Source organism: Emydura macquarii, unplaced genomic scaffold (genome assembly GCF_026122565.2).
Source record: "Emydura macquarii macquarii isolate MOO-44397 ecotype Brisbane River unplaced genomic scaffold, CSIRO-AGI_Emac_v2 contig_1043, whole genome shotgun sequence".
In the NCBI taxonomy this organism is placed as follows: Eukaryota; Metazoa; Chordata; order Testudines; family Chelidae; genus Emydura; species Emydura macquarii.
The window spans coordinates 12496933-12517181 of record NW_027131180.1 but is presented as its reverse complement, the minus strand read 5'-3'; the positions used below and the strand labels follow the sequence as shown (position 1 = coordinate 12517181).

At 39.9% G+C, this 20249-nt stretch overlaps 1 protein-coding gene across 1 annotated transcript in view; it reads right to left on the bottom strand.

Moving 5' to 3' along the window:
• The window catches only part of USP9X (ubiquitin specific peptidase 9 X-linked), a 255793-nt gene that overhangs the window by 150672 nt on the left and 84872 nt on the right, over positions 1-20249 (bottom strand). The window contains exons 7-13 of the mRNA XM_067545137.1: positions 18373-18488; positions 17848-18099; positions 17632-17770; positions 16029-16181; positions 11855-11959; positions 8884-9090; positions 5553-5689 (exon numbers count right to left, since the gene is read on the bottom strand). Coding sequence (XP_067401238.1) covers positions 5553-5689; positions 8884-9090; positions 11855-11959; positions 16029-16181; positions 17632-17770; positions 17848-18099; positions 18373-18488 — 1109 coding nt within the window. The remainder of the gene's footprint in view (positions 1-5552; positions 5690-8883; positions 9091-11854; positions 11960-16028; positions 16182-17631; positions 17771-17847; positions 18100-18372; positions 18489-20249) is intronic.

Sequence of the window (20249 nt, the reverse complement as noted above, 5' to 3'; positions counted from 1 at the left end):
TGGCATGCTAGGTAATAGTATAATGCGAAGTAAATGTGTGTATAGAGGACCAGGTTGCAGCCCTACAGATCTCCTGTGTGGGGATGTGGGCCAGGAACACCACTGACAAGGCCTGAGCTCTTGTGGAGTGCGCCGTGAGAGACAAGGCTCGCACCTTGGATAGCTCGTAACACGCCCTTATACATGAGGTAATCCAGGATGAAAACTCAGAGGACACGAAGTCCTTTCACCCATTCTGCTACAGCAATGAAGAGCTGAGTTGATTTACGAAGAGGTTTAGTTCTCTCTATGTAAAAAGCCAGCGCCCTTCTGACATCCAAGGAGTGGAGACTATGTTCCTTTGCTGTTGGCCTACAGCTTTGGAAAGAACACTGGCAAGAAAAATCTCCTGACTAGTGTGAAATTGAGAGACCACTTTGGGCAGGAAAGCCAGGTGCAGGCGCAACTGCACCTTCTCCTTATGCAATACTGTATACAGGGGCTCTGAGGTTAATGTCTTGAGTTCAGACACTTTCCTTGCCGAGGCAATAGCGACAAGGAAGGCTATCTTTCACAAGAGGTACAAAAGAGAACACGAAACTAGGGGCTCGAAAGGGGGGCCCATCAACTTATTGAGCACCAGGTTAAAGGTCCCATGCCAGAATTGGAGGACGTACTGGACAGTAAAGTCTCTCTAAGCCTTTGAGGAAATGGGACACCATAGGCTTGGCAAATATCGAACGGTCCCTTTCTCCCCTTTCTTTGGAAGGCTGAGATAGTTGCCAAGTGCACCTTCACAGATGCAACTGCCAAACATGACTGCTTTTGGTGCAGTAGGTAATTTAGTACAAGAGGCAGCGATGCCTACATTGGAGGAGTGCCCTTTTGTAGCGACCGTACAGAGAACCTCTTCCATTTAGCCAAGTACGCCGCTCTGGTGATGGCTTCCTACTACCGAGGGAAACCTCCTGCACCTGCTCCGAGCACTCTGCCTCCCTTGGGTTCAACCATGCAGCTTCCATGCCATGAGGTGAAGTGACTCTAGGCTGGGGTGACACAACCGACCATGGTTCTGTGAGATCAGGTCCGGAACCAACGGCAGGGCGTCTTCGGAGAGCTGCAGCAGCATTGTGTACCAGCGTTGCCTCGGCCACGTTGGGGCTATAAGAATAACCAACTCCCTATCCCTCCTGATTTTCAGGAGGACTTTGTGGACGAGAGGAAATGGCGGGAACACAAAGCAGGGGGTGAACCCAGGGAACGAGGAACACATCGGCCACGGAACCTGGGCTGTGTCCCCAGTAGGAGCAAACCTGGTGGCACTTCCTCTTGGACCACGTCGTGAATAAGTCCACTTGGGGAAACCCCCACCTCTGGAAAACATGTCTCACGATATCCACACAGAGAGACCACTCATGGGTGTTGAAGGAGTGGCTGAGGTGATCCACCATCTTGTTCTGGGCGCCGGGAAGGTAGGATGCTTCCAAGTTTATGGAGTGGGCGCTGCAAAAGTCCCAGAGTTTGATGGCCTCCCTGCACAGGGGAGAGTACCATGCTCCTCGTCTGTTCATACAGAACATTGCCATGGTGTTGTCTGTCAATACTGACACCTCTTTGCCGATCAGGCAAGACTGGAACGCCTGGTTGGCCAACCTGACCACCTGTAGCTCTCTGGCATTTATGTGGAGCGACAGTTACTCTGGATACCAAAGGCCTTGAATCCTCCATTCGCTGAAGTGTGCTCCCCACCCCAAGGCTGAAGCGTTCATCACCAGAACCAGCGAGGGTTGCGGCCTGGCAAATGGGACCTATGGGCACACATGACCGGGGTCCAGCCACCACTAAAGAGACACTACAATCTGAGGTGGGAGGAGACCACTTTGTCCAGACTGTCTTGTGGGGTCGGTAGACTGACACTAGCCACAACTGGAGAGGTCTGAGTCACAGCCTAGCATGCTGAACCACATATGTGCAGGAGGCCATGTGGCCTAGAAGCGTCAGGCAACTTTGAGCTGTGGTAGTAGGAAAGTTGTTGAGGGTCTATATTATGGAGTCCATAGTCCAGAAACGAGACTCTGGCAGCAGAGCTTTGGCCTGAACTGAATCCAGGACAACCCCTATAAATTCTATTTTTTGCGTGGGCAGTAGAGTCAACTTGAAGAAGGGAGGACACTGAATTGGTAATGGGACTGACCCACAATAAACCAAAGGAATTTATGGTGGGTGGGGTGAATGTCCACATGAAAGTACACATTAGTATCAAAAGCTATGAATCAGGCCCCACATTTAAGGGAGGGGATGATTTGTGGGAGTATAACCGTGTGGAAACGGAATTTGCAGATGAAGCGATTCAAGACCCATAGATCCAGGATACAGCGAACATCTCCTCCCTTTCAAGTATGAGGAAGTAGAATGCACGGCCCTGATAGTGATATGGTACTTATTCTATTGCACCTTTTTGGAGATGTGTGCGCACTTCCTTTTGAAGAAGGTGTAGTTGTGTTGGGTCTGCACGGTTGTTGTGAGGGTGGGGGAGGGGGGTTGTGCAATTCTATGAGCTATCTCCGATGTATAATGTCGAGCACCCATCCGTTGGTGGTAATCTTGCTCCAGTTGTGGGCAAAGAAAATAAGATGACCCTCGAAGATAATTGGGGAAGCTGAAGAAAAAGGCAGAGTGGGGTTCACAGGTATCTGAGGAAGAGTCTAAAGGGTTGTCTTGGAGGATGTTGACAGAAAGTGGAGGTAGTGGAAGTAGAGACTCTATGTCGGGATTGCTGGGAACATTGGTGACAGCAGGGTTGTTCCTCTTGTCGCAGAGGATAGGGTCAATAGGCAGGTCAAGGGGGGTATCTGAGCCAAAAGGCTTGGCGGTGTTTGAATCAGGTAGGTGCCAGAGTGTAGAGACCCAGTGATTGAAGTGTCACTTGAAAGTCCTTAAGGGAATGAAGGGTCTTCATCAGTTGTCACTGAATAGTTTCTGATTGTCAAAAGGGAGGTCCTCTAAGGTGATCTGGGCCTCCTTGGGAAACCCAGATGTTTGCAGGCAGGAGACTATCCTGAGTACCACTCCAGATGCTAGAGTGTGCTGCAGAGTCAGCCGTATCCACTGCCGCCTGGAGTGATACCTTGGATACAAACTTGCCTTCCTCAATAAGGGCTTTGAAGTCCACCTGTTTCTCTTCTGGAAGAGAGGCCTGAAATTCCACTAGTTTTGAGTATGCTCTAAAGTCCTACTTTGCCAGCATGGCCTGATAGCTGACTATGTGGAATTGCAGGCCTGCCAACAAGTAAACATTTTGTCCAATGAGGTTGAGTTTTTTTGCGGCCCGATCCGGAAGAGTAGACCTGGGATGCTGTTGCCTAGCCCATTGAATCACTGCCTGCCCCACAAGCACATTTGGTGGCAGGTGTAAGAACAGGAAATCTGTGTTTTGGCTGGAATGTAATATTGACATTCTGCTCACTTTGGTGTTGGGGTGCAGAAGACATGGGGCATGCAAAATCGCTTGGGCAGGCTGGAGAATTGAGTTGTGTATTGGCAACACTTGGGAAGGACCCGCAGGTTATAAGACATCCAAGAACTCACCATGTGTGTCCCTGATATCCTCTGCAGCAGCCATATGCCACAGCAAGTCCTGGGGGTCATACAGTGGAGATAACAAGGGAGGATGAGGGTCTCATCCGGATAGGACAATATCCCAGTCAATGGGTCCGATGGTACTGGCAATTCCACTAGTGCTGGTGGTGCGACAGAACTCTGTGGTTCGTCATAGACCGATGGAGGGATGGTGTACTCCGAAGACAGTCCTTGTTGGACCGGTAGCAGTGCTCTACACCTGTAGTAGGGGTCCCAATCGTACCAATACAGTCTCTGGTCCATTGGTATTGGGGGATCTTCTGGGTACAAAAACCACTGCTCCTGTGGTGATCAGTATGCAGGTGCTATTCTTGTTGCGGTCTCTATGAAGGCGCCAGCGAGAAGGTAAGGTCTGCCTCCAAAGACTAGTCTGAATCAGAATGCTGCTCTGGGAAGGGTGGGCCATAAGGGTGGGTGGAGCTGGTGGTACAGGTGCGTTTCATGATGAACCTTGCTGTCATGACGAGGGAGGGTCATACAACAGCAGTGATTCATCTACTGGGAATGTAGACTGCATGATGTCCTGTGCCGCATACAGATGGGAGGGCCCCTCCAACAGTACAAGTAATTCCTCTGTCGGCATCAGGGGCAATAAGCAGTCCAGGGTATGGGATACTGGTACCGCATATGGTGGTGATCGTAGCAGTCCCGTCGGAATACTCGGAGAACGAGGTTCCAGCAGAGCAGTGTGAGCCCCAGTTCCTCAATGTGTTTCGTCTTATCATCCACTTTGAAGCGTCTACTGTTGATCCTGCATGCAACTTCTCACCCAGCTGATCGGGACTTGGGGAGGCAATGCAGCATTTGGAGGCGGTCCCTCTCAAGGATCCCCCTTTGTGCCCGTGAGTGTGCTTCTTGTAAGCACAATGTGTGTTAGTCGGTGCTGCTGGTGTCACCTTGGCGGGGGACGCACCCCACCACCAGTGCGGCTGGGTATTTGGGCAAATCTGTCAGTGCTACCTCTTGGTGTGCATGTGGACGCATTGTCTCCTCCATGAGATGTCTGCATAGTCAGAGTTCTCTCACCTCATGGGTTCTCACAGGGAAGGAGTGACAGATGGTGCACCGCACAACAACATGGGTCTGACCCAGACAGTAGAGACAGCAGTGGTGCTTGTCACTCACCGAGAACGATCATGGGCATGTGGCACAGTTCTTGAAACTGACTTATTTGGGCATAATCCTCCAATGCGGGTGGAGCGCCCTGGGGAGGGGGATAAGTGGAGGACTATAACTCTACACTAACTACAAGTATTAAAAAGCTTGAACTATGCTAACTATGTAAATTATCCTATATACTCTAAAAACACTAATAACCTTTTTAGTTTTGGGCTATGTAGCTGTGAAGAGGACCGTTCCACCTGTGGCCATGCGGTGGTAAGAGGAAACTGAGGGGGCATCAACCCATGCAGCCTCATAAGACCTTGGATGTGCCACATGTGCGACGCAGGGTGTGCACATGGGTTGACAGAGACTACTCTAACCAGCTCTGACTCTGGTGCATGTGCACCCATGTTTGGAATCCACACAGGGACCAGCACTCCAAGAACTCAGAACTGAACTGACTTGCTCAAGGTCACACAGGAAGCCTATGTCAGAGGTAGAAAATTAACTCAAATTTCTTGTGACTTAATCATAAGGCCTCCTTTCATCCAATCATAGTAAACATATGTGCAATTAGGAGATTTTAACACTCTATATACACCTGAAGTAATAAAGTAGTCAACCATGATTTATTGTTGCAGCTGAATGCTTAAATCCAATAATTCTTTTAAAAGTTTAGAGACACATGCACATACACATGTATTTTAACAGCAAAAACAAGCTTCAACTTAAATATAAAATTCACTACCTATCCTATTTTATAAAAAGTAAGGTTGTCCACAATTCTATCCCATTTATGAAAAATCTCCATTTATATTACACTTCCTTACCTCAAGTTCTGTGGCGCTTCACCAAACAAACTACATATTTCTCTAATCTGTTTCAGTGCAGGAATGACCCATTTGTCATTTGTGCGAAGCTCTTCTATAAAACGATCTATCCACTGGATCTTTTGTGTATCCCGATCCTTAAAGAGCAAGTGTTCACAGTTTAGTATGCATCAAAAATAGAAATTAAAGCTACTTTATCCTTTTTTATTTTGCTATCCATTTGCATGTATATATATAAAACAAACAAGTAACAACTATCAGACTAATTGTATTGAGCTCTGAAATGTCAAATCACAAGATGGAAGCTTAAATGGCTCATGGCATCAGCAGAAGACTTGAATGGTGTAACAGGCCCATAATTTGCAATTTGTTCACTCTACATAAAGTTCCATGAACTTTAACAGTTGTCCTTTCCCCTTTGCATCTCTCTTCATAAATCTGCCTAGAGGCAAATTAGTGGAAGGATTTGAGTACACTAGAAAAACAAACAACCAGATGCTGACAATGGATGTTATCAACAGGTGCAGCTGAACTGGTGCTGGTTTTGGTAACCATACACAGAACCTTGGCCTCAGTAGACCAAAGAACAAGTGTCTCAGATCTTTTCCTGAAAAGAGAAGGAACAAACAACTGTGCTAATAATATTCTTAAATGCCATTGCACAGGGAAGGATTAGCAACATCCAAATACTGAATATGTGGTCATACACATTGGTACAAGCTATATTAAGAAAGGGATAGAGAATAATACTGAAAATGTATCATATAAATCAATGTTATCCCTTTAAATGGATTACATTCAGTTCTGACTTATCCATCTCACAAATACAGCAAGAGAAAAGATGCAAAGAAGGTCAATAAAATTACTAGAGGCACGCAAAAACTTAAGATTTTTTTTTAAAGTTTAAAAAAAAAAAAAAAAAATACCAAGTCCTCCTAGTTTTAATGAAAAGACAGTATCGATGGATAATTTTAGAATATTAGTGGCACTGCATGTTAAAAATACCAGAGTCAAGTAAGGTGAAAATTTTAAAGGAATCAAACTGTACCACAGAATTTCTATGGATAGAAATTCCATCCTTGAATAATAAGAGTATAGCAGTAGGAATATATTACCAACCACCCCACCAGGATGGTGACAGTAACTGTGAAATGCTAAGGGAGGTTAAAGAGGCTACAAAAACAAAGAATGCAGCAATAATGGGTGACAACAACTATCCTCATATTGATTGATTGTATGTCACCTCAGGGCATCATGTAGAGACAAAATGTCTAGACAACATTAAATGACGGCTTCTTGGAGCAGCTAGTACTAGAACCCACAAGGGAAAAAGCAATTCTTAATTTAATCCTAAATGGAGCACAGGATCTGGTCCAAGAGGAGCTGAACCACTTGGTAATGGTGACCATAATGTAATTAAATTCAACAGTCTTGCAGGTGGAGAAACATCAGAAAAACCACCACAGTAACGTTTAACTATAAAAAGGAGAACTACACAAGAATGAGGATGATCGTTAGATAGGAATTTAAAAGGACAGTCACAGAAGTACAATGCCTCTAGGCACCATGGAGGCTACTTAAAAACACTAACAGAGACTCAGATTAAATGTATACCCCAAATCAAAAGACAGTAGGAGGATCAAAAGAACGCCACCAGTGTAATGGAGACCATTAAAAACAAAAGGGAATCCTTTAAAATTTGGAAGTCCAATCCTAATGAGAAAGTAGGAAGGAGCATCAACTCTGGCAAAAAGTATGTAAAAGTATATATAAGGCAGGCCAAAAAAGAATTTGAGAAGCCGCTTGCTGAACACACAAAAACAGTAAAAGTACAACAGAAGCAGGAAGCCTGCCAGATAGACAGTGGGGCCACTAGACAAGAAAAACGTTGAAGGAGCACTAAAGAAAGGAAGCCATTGCAGAGAAGCTAAGGATTGGTCTACACTACTGAGTTATGTCAACATAAGACAGCCTGTATCGGCCTAATTACATCAATGTACACACTTAAGCTTTAGTTCTGCCGATGTAAGTGCCCTATTACACAGACATCATAACTCCACCTCCACGAGAGGCGTAAGGCTTATGTTGGTTCAGCTAGGATGACACTGTGTCCATGCAGACACCACATTACTTACATCAGCTGTCAGCTGGTCATTCTTGTCAGTTTCACAGCTCTGGGCTGAAGCTATGAAGTTGACAATAAAGCCAAGGTGGGATGGGGGAGCTCCAGCTAAGCCCAGCTGTCCCTCAGGCTCTGGCTCCCTGCTGGGAGCTTGGCTGCAGAAAGGCTCCCTGTTGGGAGCACGTGCTTCCTGCGGGGAGCTGGTAGCCTCCATGCAGCCAGGCTCCCAGCAGGGACCAAAGAGCCACTGTGCAGCCAGGCTCCCAGCAGGAAGCCCAGAGGAGAGCTGGGCTCTAGCTGGAGCAACCCACCCACCCCAACTTTCTTGTCAATTTCATGGCTCCAGTACAGGGCTGTGAAATTGACAAGAATGACAGCACCAGCCATGCACCTGGAGGGGAGCTGAAAGCCCCAAGGTGCAGAGAGCCAGGCTCAAAAGAGAGGGTGGGGGAGAAGAAACTATCTGCACATCACCCCTCTGAAGTCGGTGAAAGCATTCCTAGTGAGGACGCGCACTGACAGAAGGTGGGTAATGTGGCCATTAACCACCACAGTAATTACTGCAGTAGCTGTAAGCTGACCTAACACCTTGACTTAAGTTTATAATGTAGAGATGCCCTAAATGAACTCTCTGCACTGGTCTTCACTGCACAGGATATGGGGGACATACCCACATTAGAGCTATTCTTTTTGGACGACATATCTGAAGTACTGTCCCATAATGGTGTGTCAATAGAAGAGGTTTTAGAACAAACTGATTAATTTAACAGTAATAAAATTCACCACCTATTCACCCAACCAAGAGCTTCGAAATAATTCAAGTACAAAATTGCAGAGATATGAATTATAGTATATAATCACTGAAATCAGCCTCTGTGCCAGACGACTGAGGTAGCTAATGTATTTTTTTTTTTAAAGGGGCTCCAGAGGCAATCCTGCCAATTAAAGTAAGCCTAACTTCAGTACTAGACAAATTGATAGAACAGAATAATCACACACATTGATGAACACAATTTTGTTGGGGGAAGAGTCAACACTGCTTTTGTAAGGAGAAGTCATGCCTCACTGATTTATTGCCCTATTCCTTAAACTCCCCCTCAAGCTCTGGTACAGGCCGCTGTCAAAGACAGGATACTGGGCAAAACAGACCATGCTCTAACCCATAAGGGTAGCTCTTATGTCCTAATAAAACCACAATCAATTTCTTACCTGTGAACAGCTGTAATCTAAGATTTTAATGTGGGCACTAAGAGCCTGGTCCATGATATCAACAGGTACATCATCACTATGTGCCAAATTCCACAGAAGGTTCAATACTTTGTGTGCCATCACACCATCTTTATCATCTTCAGCAAGACGACGAATTAACTCAAGTAATTTTTCACGTTGTTTTTTGCTTGCATTTGTCCAGCTTGCCTGGTAAAGAAAGAATTTAATTCAATACAACAAACCACCAGATTTTTATGTTTGATCCTATACATTATAACGTGTCGTTACAAAAGAATATCATGAAAATAAACAACCTCCTCATTTATTTTTAATAAACTATTTGTCAAATCCTAACAGAAATCACACATTAAGAGAGTACAAATTTCAGTGGTTACTACTGACTGCTGTACAAAAAAGTTCTTTTAAGAACTAAAAATAGTTTAGGGTTAAGGACTCCTTCAATTATGAACATCAATACAGTCCATTGTTCTGAAATAGTTAATAAACCATTTACTGTTAACATTTTAAACAAACAGTAATCAAAATGGAGTGAGCCTTGGCAGCTTTCTGCTATTGCTCTCTAAAGACTCCTCTGCTCATAATTAAAAGCCATCTAGTAAATCATTAAAAATGTTACTTGTTAATCATTTAAATTTATTATTGTTATAACATTGGTACCTCTGATGCAACAGACTGCCTGACAATACATAAGACATTTTTACCAGCATACCTGACCCAAAATGAGTTTGGGACAAACTTATTCCACATCCCCTTTTTTTAAAAAACAGGCCACAAATGATATTAACATTTACTTTCCTTTTAGTGTAACTTCTAAGTACTCATTTGAATATTTAATTTAGTAAATATAGATCTAACTTTCAATACATTTGTAGGGACTTCCATACATGCATGCGCGAATCCTTTATTTACATGAAAACATTACTAGAGAGGTACCTATCTAACCAAGTGCACACACAAATCAGAGAACTGTGCCCACAAAGCAGGCACAAACTTGCTGGTGCAGCAGAAGTGCCCACTAATGATCTACTGAAAAATCAGGCCTTATACTTTTAATGATGGCTATTAGTTCCAAATATTAATGTCAGCATCTTTTAAAAGCAATTATAACCAACTCCTTCAGAAAATGTGCACAGAAAAAAAATTAAACATTTCTCCAAGTCATTACATACACAAAAGCATTTAGCATTAGTATGAGATAATTTCACCACTCAGGATAAAGTTGTGTGTCATACAGTTGAAGTATACCAAGACTATAAAATGTTTTGAAATATAGAATTTTCCATGTCTGACGAGTACATATATAAATTCAATGCCTGCAATTGAATAAAAGCTAGCTTGACAATGGGAAGGAAACATTTTTCACTATCTGAGTCATCCATCTAATATTCCAGGACAAATACAAAAAAGTTAAAAATAAGTGGTTTATCTTAAACTGACGAAAGCTTAGAATTTAGAAATTTGTCATTCAATCACAAAATTATACTATTATGAGAAGTTACTGTAAGAGTTTCAGTACATTTAGTGAATTTACATATACTGATACTGTATCATGAATTGAAATTTTAAAAAACAATCATATTATTAAGGATCTGCCTATTGAAATAGTGAAAAACTACAATACAAGAGGACTCAGGTTCAGATGCAGTCTTGGGATACACAATAAATGGACCATTTAGATCATATAATTACTTCAAGTCTTTGGCCATTAACATTTTTCCTAGCAAAAATGTGTTCCTAACTTGTATTAATTAATACAAGGCAAAATTCCTCATAAACACAAGGCAGCTTGCAGTTTTCACACAAGGTGCAGGTTGAGTTAGAGGCCAGGTCTACACTACAGACCTGTATCAATATAACTATATTGCTCATGGTATGAAATATCCACACCCCCGAGTGACAGTTATAATGATCTAACCCTCATGTAGACAGCGCTGTGGTAGCTACTGTCTCTCGGGCAGGTGGATTAACTACACTGATGGGAGAAGCATCACTTAAGCACTGCACTGTGTTGATGCACCATTTTAAGTGTAGAGTGGCCCTAAGACTATGGAAGCCTTGTCTTTTTCATGAGTTAGTCTAACTCAACCTGCTAATTTATGTAAAAACTACAACTTGCCTTATCTTCACTAGGATATTACCTCGAGTTAACCCAAGTTAGTTAAGAACACACCCTTTTTCTCCAAATGAAGAAAAGGCCCTGCACTAGAGGAGTGGAATTATAAATAGCTGTACTTTTAAATTTATTTTACTTTCTGAATTAAATAGTGCTCAAGGAATAAAACTGAATTTATTGAACTTGAAGCCCCAAAGAAGGTCCATTAGCTGAAAAAGCCAAAGGAAATCAGATAACCAAGTTGTCAATAAAACAAGTAGGGTATGTCTACACTTAAAATGCTACAGCAGCACAGCTATGCCACTGTAGAGCTTCAGCGTAGACACTACCTATGCCAATGGGAAAGGTTCTTCTGTTGGCGTAGGCAATCCAGGCAGTAGCTGGATGGATAGAATAATCCTTCCATTTACCTAACACTGTCTACATGGGGACTTAGGTCATCTTAACAATCCTACCAAAGGGTGTGCATTTTTCACACCCTGACTGATGTAGTTAAACCAACCTAATTTCAAATGTAGACCATGTTGTAGTCTAAATATTTGTTTTATTTTAGAAGAAATATTCTGAAATTATCCCATAGTGTATTCCCTAAACAGTACAGCAGCATACAAAAGTTACAACTCTGTTAATAACTATATGAAACAGGAAGTCACCTGTCTGTAGCGACTGCACAGAGTTTATCTAAAAAGAGTATGATAGACAAATTAAATATATAAAAATGCCCTTAGCAGCTTATGCATAATCAAAATACTAAACTATTGCATCCAGTACATTAAAAGCATGTTAACTGTATTCAGAATTTACAGTAATAGAATAGCTGAAAAAATGCAGCATTACCTTAAAGCAATCAAACAGGTGATCAAGTTGTTCAGGAGAGAAATCCCAAGCCAACTTTGCAAGGAGGTCATGTACATTCTTAACAATGGCTTCATGTTTTCCTGCCTGTCAAACAAACAAAACTAACATTTGTAACTATCTATGCTAAGATAAACATAGTAAGGTATCAGGCTTCAAATTTGTCAGATAATTAGCTGAAGTAAATAGTAAGGATATAACATTTTAGATAATTTTTATCACTCTTAGCCAAAAGGTCAAGAAGCAATTACCCAACATTACCCAATTTGGCTACATACCTTACACTGAGGACATCTGACTTTATTTTCTTTCGTTTAAGTTAAAAAAAATCAGGTAAAATTCTTATGTTACCAGACGGGCTTGGTTTAAAAATAATCTGTTGATCAAAAATTTCTAGGTTTTTCACAATTTTATGTAGAAGATATGATTTCTGCAAAGAACTAAAATTAAAATACTTCTAGCGCAAACAAGCTGTCCCATGCTTCAATGCATATTTCAGTGTCTAAACTGATTTTTAAAACAATATTTCTATACCATCTCGAACTCCTTCTGAGATGATGGTGGACGATGTTTAATAGTCAATTGAAGGCCTTTATTAAAAATTGGCTGACAGACAGACCAGTAAAGCTGAACTTACTGATTGATCAGCAAGGCAACATCAGAAAACAGCCATGGTAAGATGACAGCCAGTCATATAAAGGCATTTTAAAATTATGGGAAGTTATGTCAACAATTATTGGTTAAATTTTTGGATTCCAGGGGCAAGGTAGAAAAAAAATGCTTGGGGGGGGAGGGGGAGGTTAATGCTAAAACAGATCCCTTATTTGGGTTCTATGCCTATGAAGCATGAGGATTCCGGTCTAGATGAACTAATGGCCTGATATGATATGGCAATTTTTTTCTTTTAATAGAGACATTTCAAATTAATATGTAAATTACAAGACTAACCCATTATTGCAAATTGTAACACTTAGAAAACAAAATTTAGAGGTACTGTAAATTTCAATCAGTATTAAAAATTAATGCATTAATAGTAATTACATTTATTCCTTTCTAAGCTTTGCATCAGTACTTCACCCCTTGCAGTACTCAGTTCAGTATCTTAAAATTATATGCTGTGTAGTGTACTATATATTTGTTTTAAATTTTATGAAGTGACTTATTTTCATATTATGGTCCAGATTGGAGGAGGGGAAGGGGTGGGGGGAAAGGGAATGTCTGTGACAATCATAAATCTAGTTACACACTTTTCACTCTTGGAATTCACAATTTTAAATTTAAATCATTTCAATCCATCCTTACTATTTGAATACTTCCAATATTTTTAGAAATTAGTGTCCCATTGCTGACCAATATAAAGCTCTTAATTTTCTCAAATCAATTCCTCCAGTTTCTTTGCTGGACTTCTTTGAACGCCCTCCAATTTGTCGTCTTTCTAGTACTAATGTGACATGCAATTGAATGCTAACTTCTAAGTGCCATTACACCAACACCATATGGAGAGAGATGCTATCATCACCCAAAATTAGAGCCCTGCAAATTTGCAGATATACACTTTATATCCGCTGATGCGATGCAGATACAAATTTGTATCCATGCAGGGCTCTACCTAAAGTGGCATTGGCCTTTTTTCCTACTCATATTTAATTTATCCAGTATCATGCTAAGGCCTATTTCTGATTCCCATTGAATCTGTTTACGATTATTTTCCCCAAGTCCATCTCAAATTTATTTGTTAAACTCATTCTTTTTTGGTTACTATTTATGATGTGTGCCTTTCACTTTATAGACAGCTATGATCACAAGGTTGGCAGCACAAAGGACAGTATAAACAACATATAAGCACAGAAAAGTGGATTACTCGGTCCTCAGTGGTGTTTGCAACACTTCTCAATTTAGTATGTGAATTTCAGTGGGGAAGCTTGTGAGCTCTTACACATCAACTCAACAGCATTTCTCTGTCTGTCTAGTTGTCTGTGGATCAAAGAACCAGCTGATGGTAGTCATTAACATCTTCCATCTTTGCGCACACACCCTTCCCATCCTCCCAATACAGTTTAAAATGTTGACACCACGAATTGCTTACTTCCAGACAAAGAAATGAAAGGGGTAGCATGGGGACCCCCTTGGCATAGGGAAGAAGAGGGGAAGAATGTGGGCACACAGAGCCATGGCATGTGGGAGAAAGGAGAAATAAGTGGGCTCAGAGGAGGAGGAGGAAAGGAAGGGCAACAGAGACCTTGGCATGAGGGAGAGGATGTGGAGGTTACAGGGAGTCCCTTAATTATAGAGGGATGAGAAGGAATGCAAGGAGACCCTGGTGTGTACAATGTGCTCAGTCTACAGAAGCAACAAACTCAGTGATCTTCTAAGTCAGTGGTTCTCAAATCAGAAGCATGCGTGCCACCCATGGGGTACATCAATTCGTCTAGATATCTGTCTAGTTTTACAACAGACTACATGAAAAGCACTAGTGAAGTCAGTACAAACTAAAGTTTCATACAATGACTTGTTTTTTTTATATACTATATCAATTTTTCAACCTGGGGGCCAAGATTTCTTTTACAAGTATACGGTAAAAATGAGAATGTAAGCATTTTTTCAGTAATAGTGTGCTGTGACACTTATATTTTTATGTCTGATTTTCTATGCAAGTAGTTAAGTGAGGTGAAACTTGCGGTACACAAGACAAAGCCTCGTGAAAGGGGTACAGTAGTCTCAAAAGGTTGAGAACCACTGCTCTAGATTATATGCTGTTTAACTCCCACTTGTAGATCATTAATGAAGGAAAAAACAAGATGGGGTCCAACATCAATTCCCCACGCCCCTTGCACTTCCTTGAAACTCGATATGTTGCCATTCAGCACTAGTATTTGCTTGCAGACTTCAGTATTACTCCCCAAACCTACATCAACTAATTTGGTCTGCAGCAATTCATGAGACACTTTGAAATGTTATACTAACATCTACTAACAGGTTAAAGCAGCATGATTTCCCTGGTTTCCCACAATGTTTGCTGGTTTGATCTTATTACTTTATTTTTATTCTATTGCTGTAACAAGACTCTCAATCAGTTTCCTTGGAACTGAAATGAGGACTTAGTTAAATTGTTGGACTCTTCCTTGGGTCTGTCTTTTTTTTTTTTTTTCCTCTTTTTTTTCTTTTTTTTAAAAGAAATAAATATAAGCACACTAGTGACGCTGCAGCTTTCAGGAGAAGTCACTAATTTTATGGATATATTGTGTGTTCGGAATTCACAGTTTCCCATGTTATTTCCTTCAGAAGCTTCAGAATATTCATTTGGCTCTCAGATTTACTGCATTTCATTTGCTCCAGGAATTTCTTCTTCGGGTTTTTCTACACGTGAAATACTACAACAGCACAACTGCAGTACTGCAGCTGCATTGTAGTGTTTCACTGTAGACACTACTGACGCCGATGGCAGAGGTTCTCCTGTAGGCACAGGTAATCCACCTCCTCAAAAGGCAGTAGCTAAGTCGATGGAAGAATTCGTCCTTTGACCTACTGCTATCTACATCGGGGCCAGCTCAGCTTAACTACAATGTTCAGGGATGTGGATTTTTCACACTCTGGAACACCACAGCTGGGTCAACCTAACTTTTAGCATAGGCCTGGCCTTAGAGACTTCATGGGAAATGATACTGTGTTCTTAACAGAACACTGTCTAAAAAGGAATTTCCCTTGCCCGCTACAGTAAAATTAGGACAAGATATTCATTTTAAATGTTTTGCGCTACTTCACCATTATCTTTAATTGTCTCAGCTTGTCCACTGAAACTCAAGAATCTAGAATCACACGCTGCTTAATAAGTGTTAATCCCTCCTCTGTACCATCCTTTCATCTATGCCTTTAGAATTTGTTGCCCCCCATCCAGTTAGTCCTGTCCATTGAATTTGTAGCACATTTGAGAAGGCAATCTGAGGTCCTGGACTTGAGTCCACTTGCCCATCTAAATCCAGGTACACGAAGCCAAAGCACCCTCCCTTTTACATCAAATTCAATATCCTTTTTCCTTATTTAATAATATTTATTCCATACAACAAATAGCATGCAAGTCAAATTTGACTTAAAATTGTCAAGAGGTGCTATGAAGATCAATCCTAATTAAGGACAGAGCAGTAGTTTAATTCCTTACCTGAGCTGCCCAAATGTTGTCAAGATCTTGCAAAGTGAGGGCTTTTTCTTTGATGACAAAACGAAGAATCTTCTCTAACTTTTCTACATATTGAGGCTGATGAAGACTATCTCGTAATACAATTGATAAAATATTATTCTGCTGGATCCATTCCTAATTTCAAATTAAAATAAATACAATTTCAAAATACTGATATTTTGAAAAAAAGTAGATTATAGTTAAACAGAAAATGTAAGCCTGAAATCATTCTGTCTCTTATAGAGATAACAAACATCAAAAAGGAAGGATATTTATTTCAATTGGAAGAATACAATGTTCCTCCCCCCAAATCAAAACAATTTGAATTGTACCCTACCATTGTAAGATATAAAACTATTTTTTCCCCTGCAGTCATCTTCTGAAGGCAATATCAGAAATAGTTCCTATGCATTGTAGCTTCAGTAGAAAAAGATACTACCTCAATGTTTTTAGGCAAGGTGAAACTCTTTTGGAGGGAGGCGGGAGGGGGGGGAATAGATTTATTGAGTCCGCGTAAGAGCAATTCCGTGATCGATTGTGCAGGTCTCTGTTGCCCGCTCAATCGATCCAGCTGCATCGATCCATGGAACTCGACGCAGCCCAAACGGTGTAGACATACCCAAAGACATTACAGTGACTCGGGTTTAACATTTTTGTAACTCAATTGGTACATTTGTAGCATAGTATATTACGTAACAAGAGGATGGTAAACACTGGATGGCATCAGGGAATGAGCTATATTCTGAAAGAAGTACTCCTTAATCAGCTTCATCACTTTAAATGCCACTATTTGAATTATAGAAAAATGTTCAAGTAAGATTTAGGATGTAGAGAGAAAAATTAAGATGATTTCAAGGGTAGCATTGATATAGCATAAGGAACACAATGCTGTCCAGCTCTTTCGTTCAGATGGAGGCAGAAGCAGACTGTCTGCTGAACACCAGAACCAAAAAGGAATGAGAGAAGGTGACATTTCTTCAGAGTTGATATACTTGATCATATAACTGGAAGATTCAATCTAGCATCTCATGTAAGACTTGGACAAAAACAATGTTTTTCAATTATCATCTGTATTTTATACTTTTAAGTATAAGCAGATGTCAAACCCCCCAGTTGTTTCAGAAGAGCCCCTATTTACTTGCATAGTATGTATAGTGCAAACAGCATAATCCTGACCTACAGCACTCCTCCTGCAGATTATGAACTTCACACAGCAGGGACCAAGTCACTAAGGCCAGAAAACATGTGAATATTTAAATTTCACTTGCTCTCTTTTTTGTTAAAACAAATGCTACCTAAGATCCACTGTGAAGAAATTTTTTGCAGCTCTTATAAATCTCTGAATATATTTTAACAGCAATCCTGATACATATATATTGATGCCAATAGCAAAGCCATAAAAACCCATGACAAACTAGTAATTAATGTGACGAATTATAAAGATTGTTAATTTTCATGACTTTGGATACAATCAGATACTGAAATCCACAGTATGTACATATTACTCTACCTCTGATGAATTTTTTTCTCTTTAAATGTAAAGAAGTCTTTTAATCTAATTCAAGTTATAAGAACAAAAACTTACTGCCATTCTTTCTGCTGTAAGCCACTCTTCCTCTTCAGGATTACCATGCCGATGGGTATAATATGACACACTAGATATCACCTTGTTAACTTCGTTTAGTGCATTCATTTTACCATTGAAAGAAGAAATTTGCAATAATCTGTAATATAAATTAAGTGTAAGAAATGCAAAAAGAAATACAAAAAATAAACCATTCCAAAAGAAAAAGAGCCTTACCTAAGTATCATTTTTAACCTAAATATTTCTAAGTTTTTTACAGTTTCTTCTTGTCCTGGGACTCTTGAAGCTAAATTCTTTAGAGATTTGATTATCATTGACAAAGCATCATTTTTGGCTTCATTCTTTGCTTCTTTTTTCAGTTCATCATCAGTTAAGTTTTCTAAAAACTGTGGAACCATTTCTATAATTGGAAGGAAGTATTTCTTCACTGTATGTAGCGTTAGAAACTCATAACATTGTCCAAATGGTCTAAAATAATAAAAAACAATAGATGTAACATGAATACTTATCTCCTTTTATTAAGATATTAGAGTATTTTGTTCAGGAAACTGATTTATTTACAAGTGAACAAAATAAAGAAAAGTCAGATTCCAGACATTCAAGTAAATAATACTGGATAGCTGATCATAGTATCCCTTTTCAGAAGAAAAAAGTAACTTAGCTCAACATTTGCATTTATTTCAATTAACACATCCCAACTTTTCAACTAGAAACAATTACTCTGCTTTCTAAAGAACTTACTTGATGAGAGCTGCAATTATCTGAACATTCAATGCTGAGCCACTCATAAAACGATCATGCAGGATCTGAAACCCATTTAATGTGCCAAACTTGTTGATGAGATCTACTAACCAACCCTGCAACACAATAAATTAGTTACTTCCTCATTTTAAAAAATAGTTACCATTTTAAGTGCCAAAAAACACAATATTTGCCATTACAAAAACAAACATTACTTTTTGTTTAGAGAATCATTATGCAACAAATAAAGTCACATTTTTCTATTTGTAAGGATAATACAAGTTACATATGCTCCTCCCTACACAACTCAGAAGATGCTGTTTCTGGGGAGAGGGGTTGTTTTGTTTTAAACAGAAAGACATTCTGTCTTTATTCATTAACAAATGAAAGCAAGTCTATCGTACCTATTAATTATTCAAAGAAATTTGTCAAATATAATTTGCTTGTGCATGAGTGTACACCGAGTAGTAAATTAATAGTAACCAAGTACCTATGCATTTCTGTTCTTTGCCCACTTTCCTGTGTACACATTTGGTGTGTTATTTTTCTCTTAATATATATTTTATACCATTCTTCTAATTTTGGTCAAATTAATTTAGCAGACACTAACAAGTGAAAAGCAAGATGAAAGATTCATTAGGTGATATTTGGCCCCACTGAAAAACAATTTCCATGAGTGAGATTATCTGCACTAGGAAGCCCCAGAAGGATTATCAATGAATTGTTTGGTAATAAATTTCCAAAAATTGTAATATATGGTGATAACACGCATTCCCAATATTCTTTAGTAAGTAGACATGTATACCATACATGCATAAAATCACTTTTCCCCAACAGCTATCACTACTCAATATATTTTTACCTTGTTGGTATAAGGTACCATTGAAACAGTATCAAATAACTGATTTGCAGCACAATAAGAGAAAATATGTCTTTTCCAAATGAAAGTCCATTTTCCTCCAGGGTCATTTGTCTACCCAACCTTTTTTTTCCTCTCATCAGATAATATGAAAGTTCAGTTTATCATATTACAAATCTTTTTCTGATCATTGTATGTGATCACCAAAAACAGAATTGGAGGGCAGAGGGCAGTTTCCTATTCATACTGAAGCCATTACTTCTACTTTTATTAGCTTCCTATATAATAAAAGTTTCTCTGAAAATATGAGGAACATTATGCTTAACTTGGAAGTTACTGGAAGAGCAGGCCAATTAAAGTTGGTTTTGATTTCTAAAATGATAGAAAAGTCTTATTAGTAAACAACTGGCCAAACAAATGTATTTCAAGATTCTTCCAGTCTTTGAAACTCAAATTCATTATTTGAGTTAAAGCCTGTTTTGTTTGCAATGTGTGTCACTGGCAATGAAAAGAAGTTATTTTATTCTCTAATTCTACCCCAAGCCTCAATGATAGTTCTCTAACAGATGGGTACACATTTATGGAGGACATAATTAATAATCCAAGGTAATCTATGAATGTACACATTACCACTATTTTCTGGTTCAGTGGCAATCCAGCATTGGTTAGATGAGAGTTCCACCAAGCCAAAAATCAATTTGAGTTGGCTGGCTATGGGAAAATCAATTTGAGTTGGCTGGCTAGGGAAAAATCATCTATTGCTTGGAACAGCTAGCCCACCCTAGTTAATTGTTAATTTTAATTGTTAATAATTATACTATCATCCTCTCCATACCTGTTATTTCTATCTGGGATGGCTATAGGAAAGTTTTAGAGGAAAAAATAACCTAGGCAAAATGTTCATTAGACCAGGGTTGTTCTCCCTGGGCAAAAATTTGCACAGTCCTCCCAGCATTTCAAATCATTTTTAGCTTCATGAAATAACTAGTTTGACACTTAAATCATACAGATGTTCTAG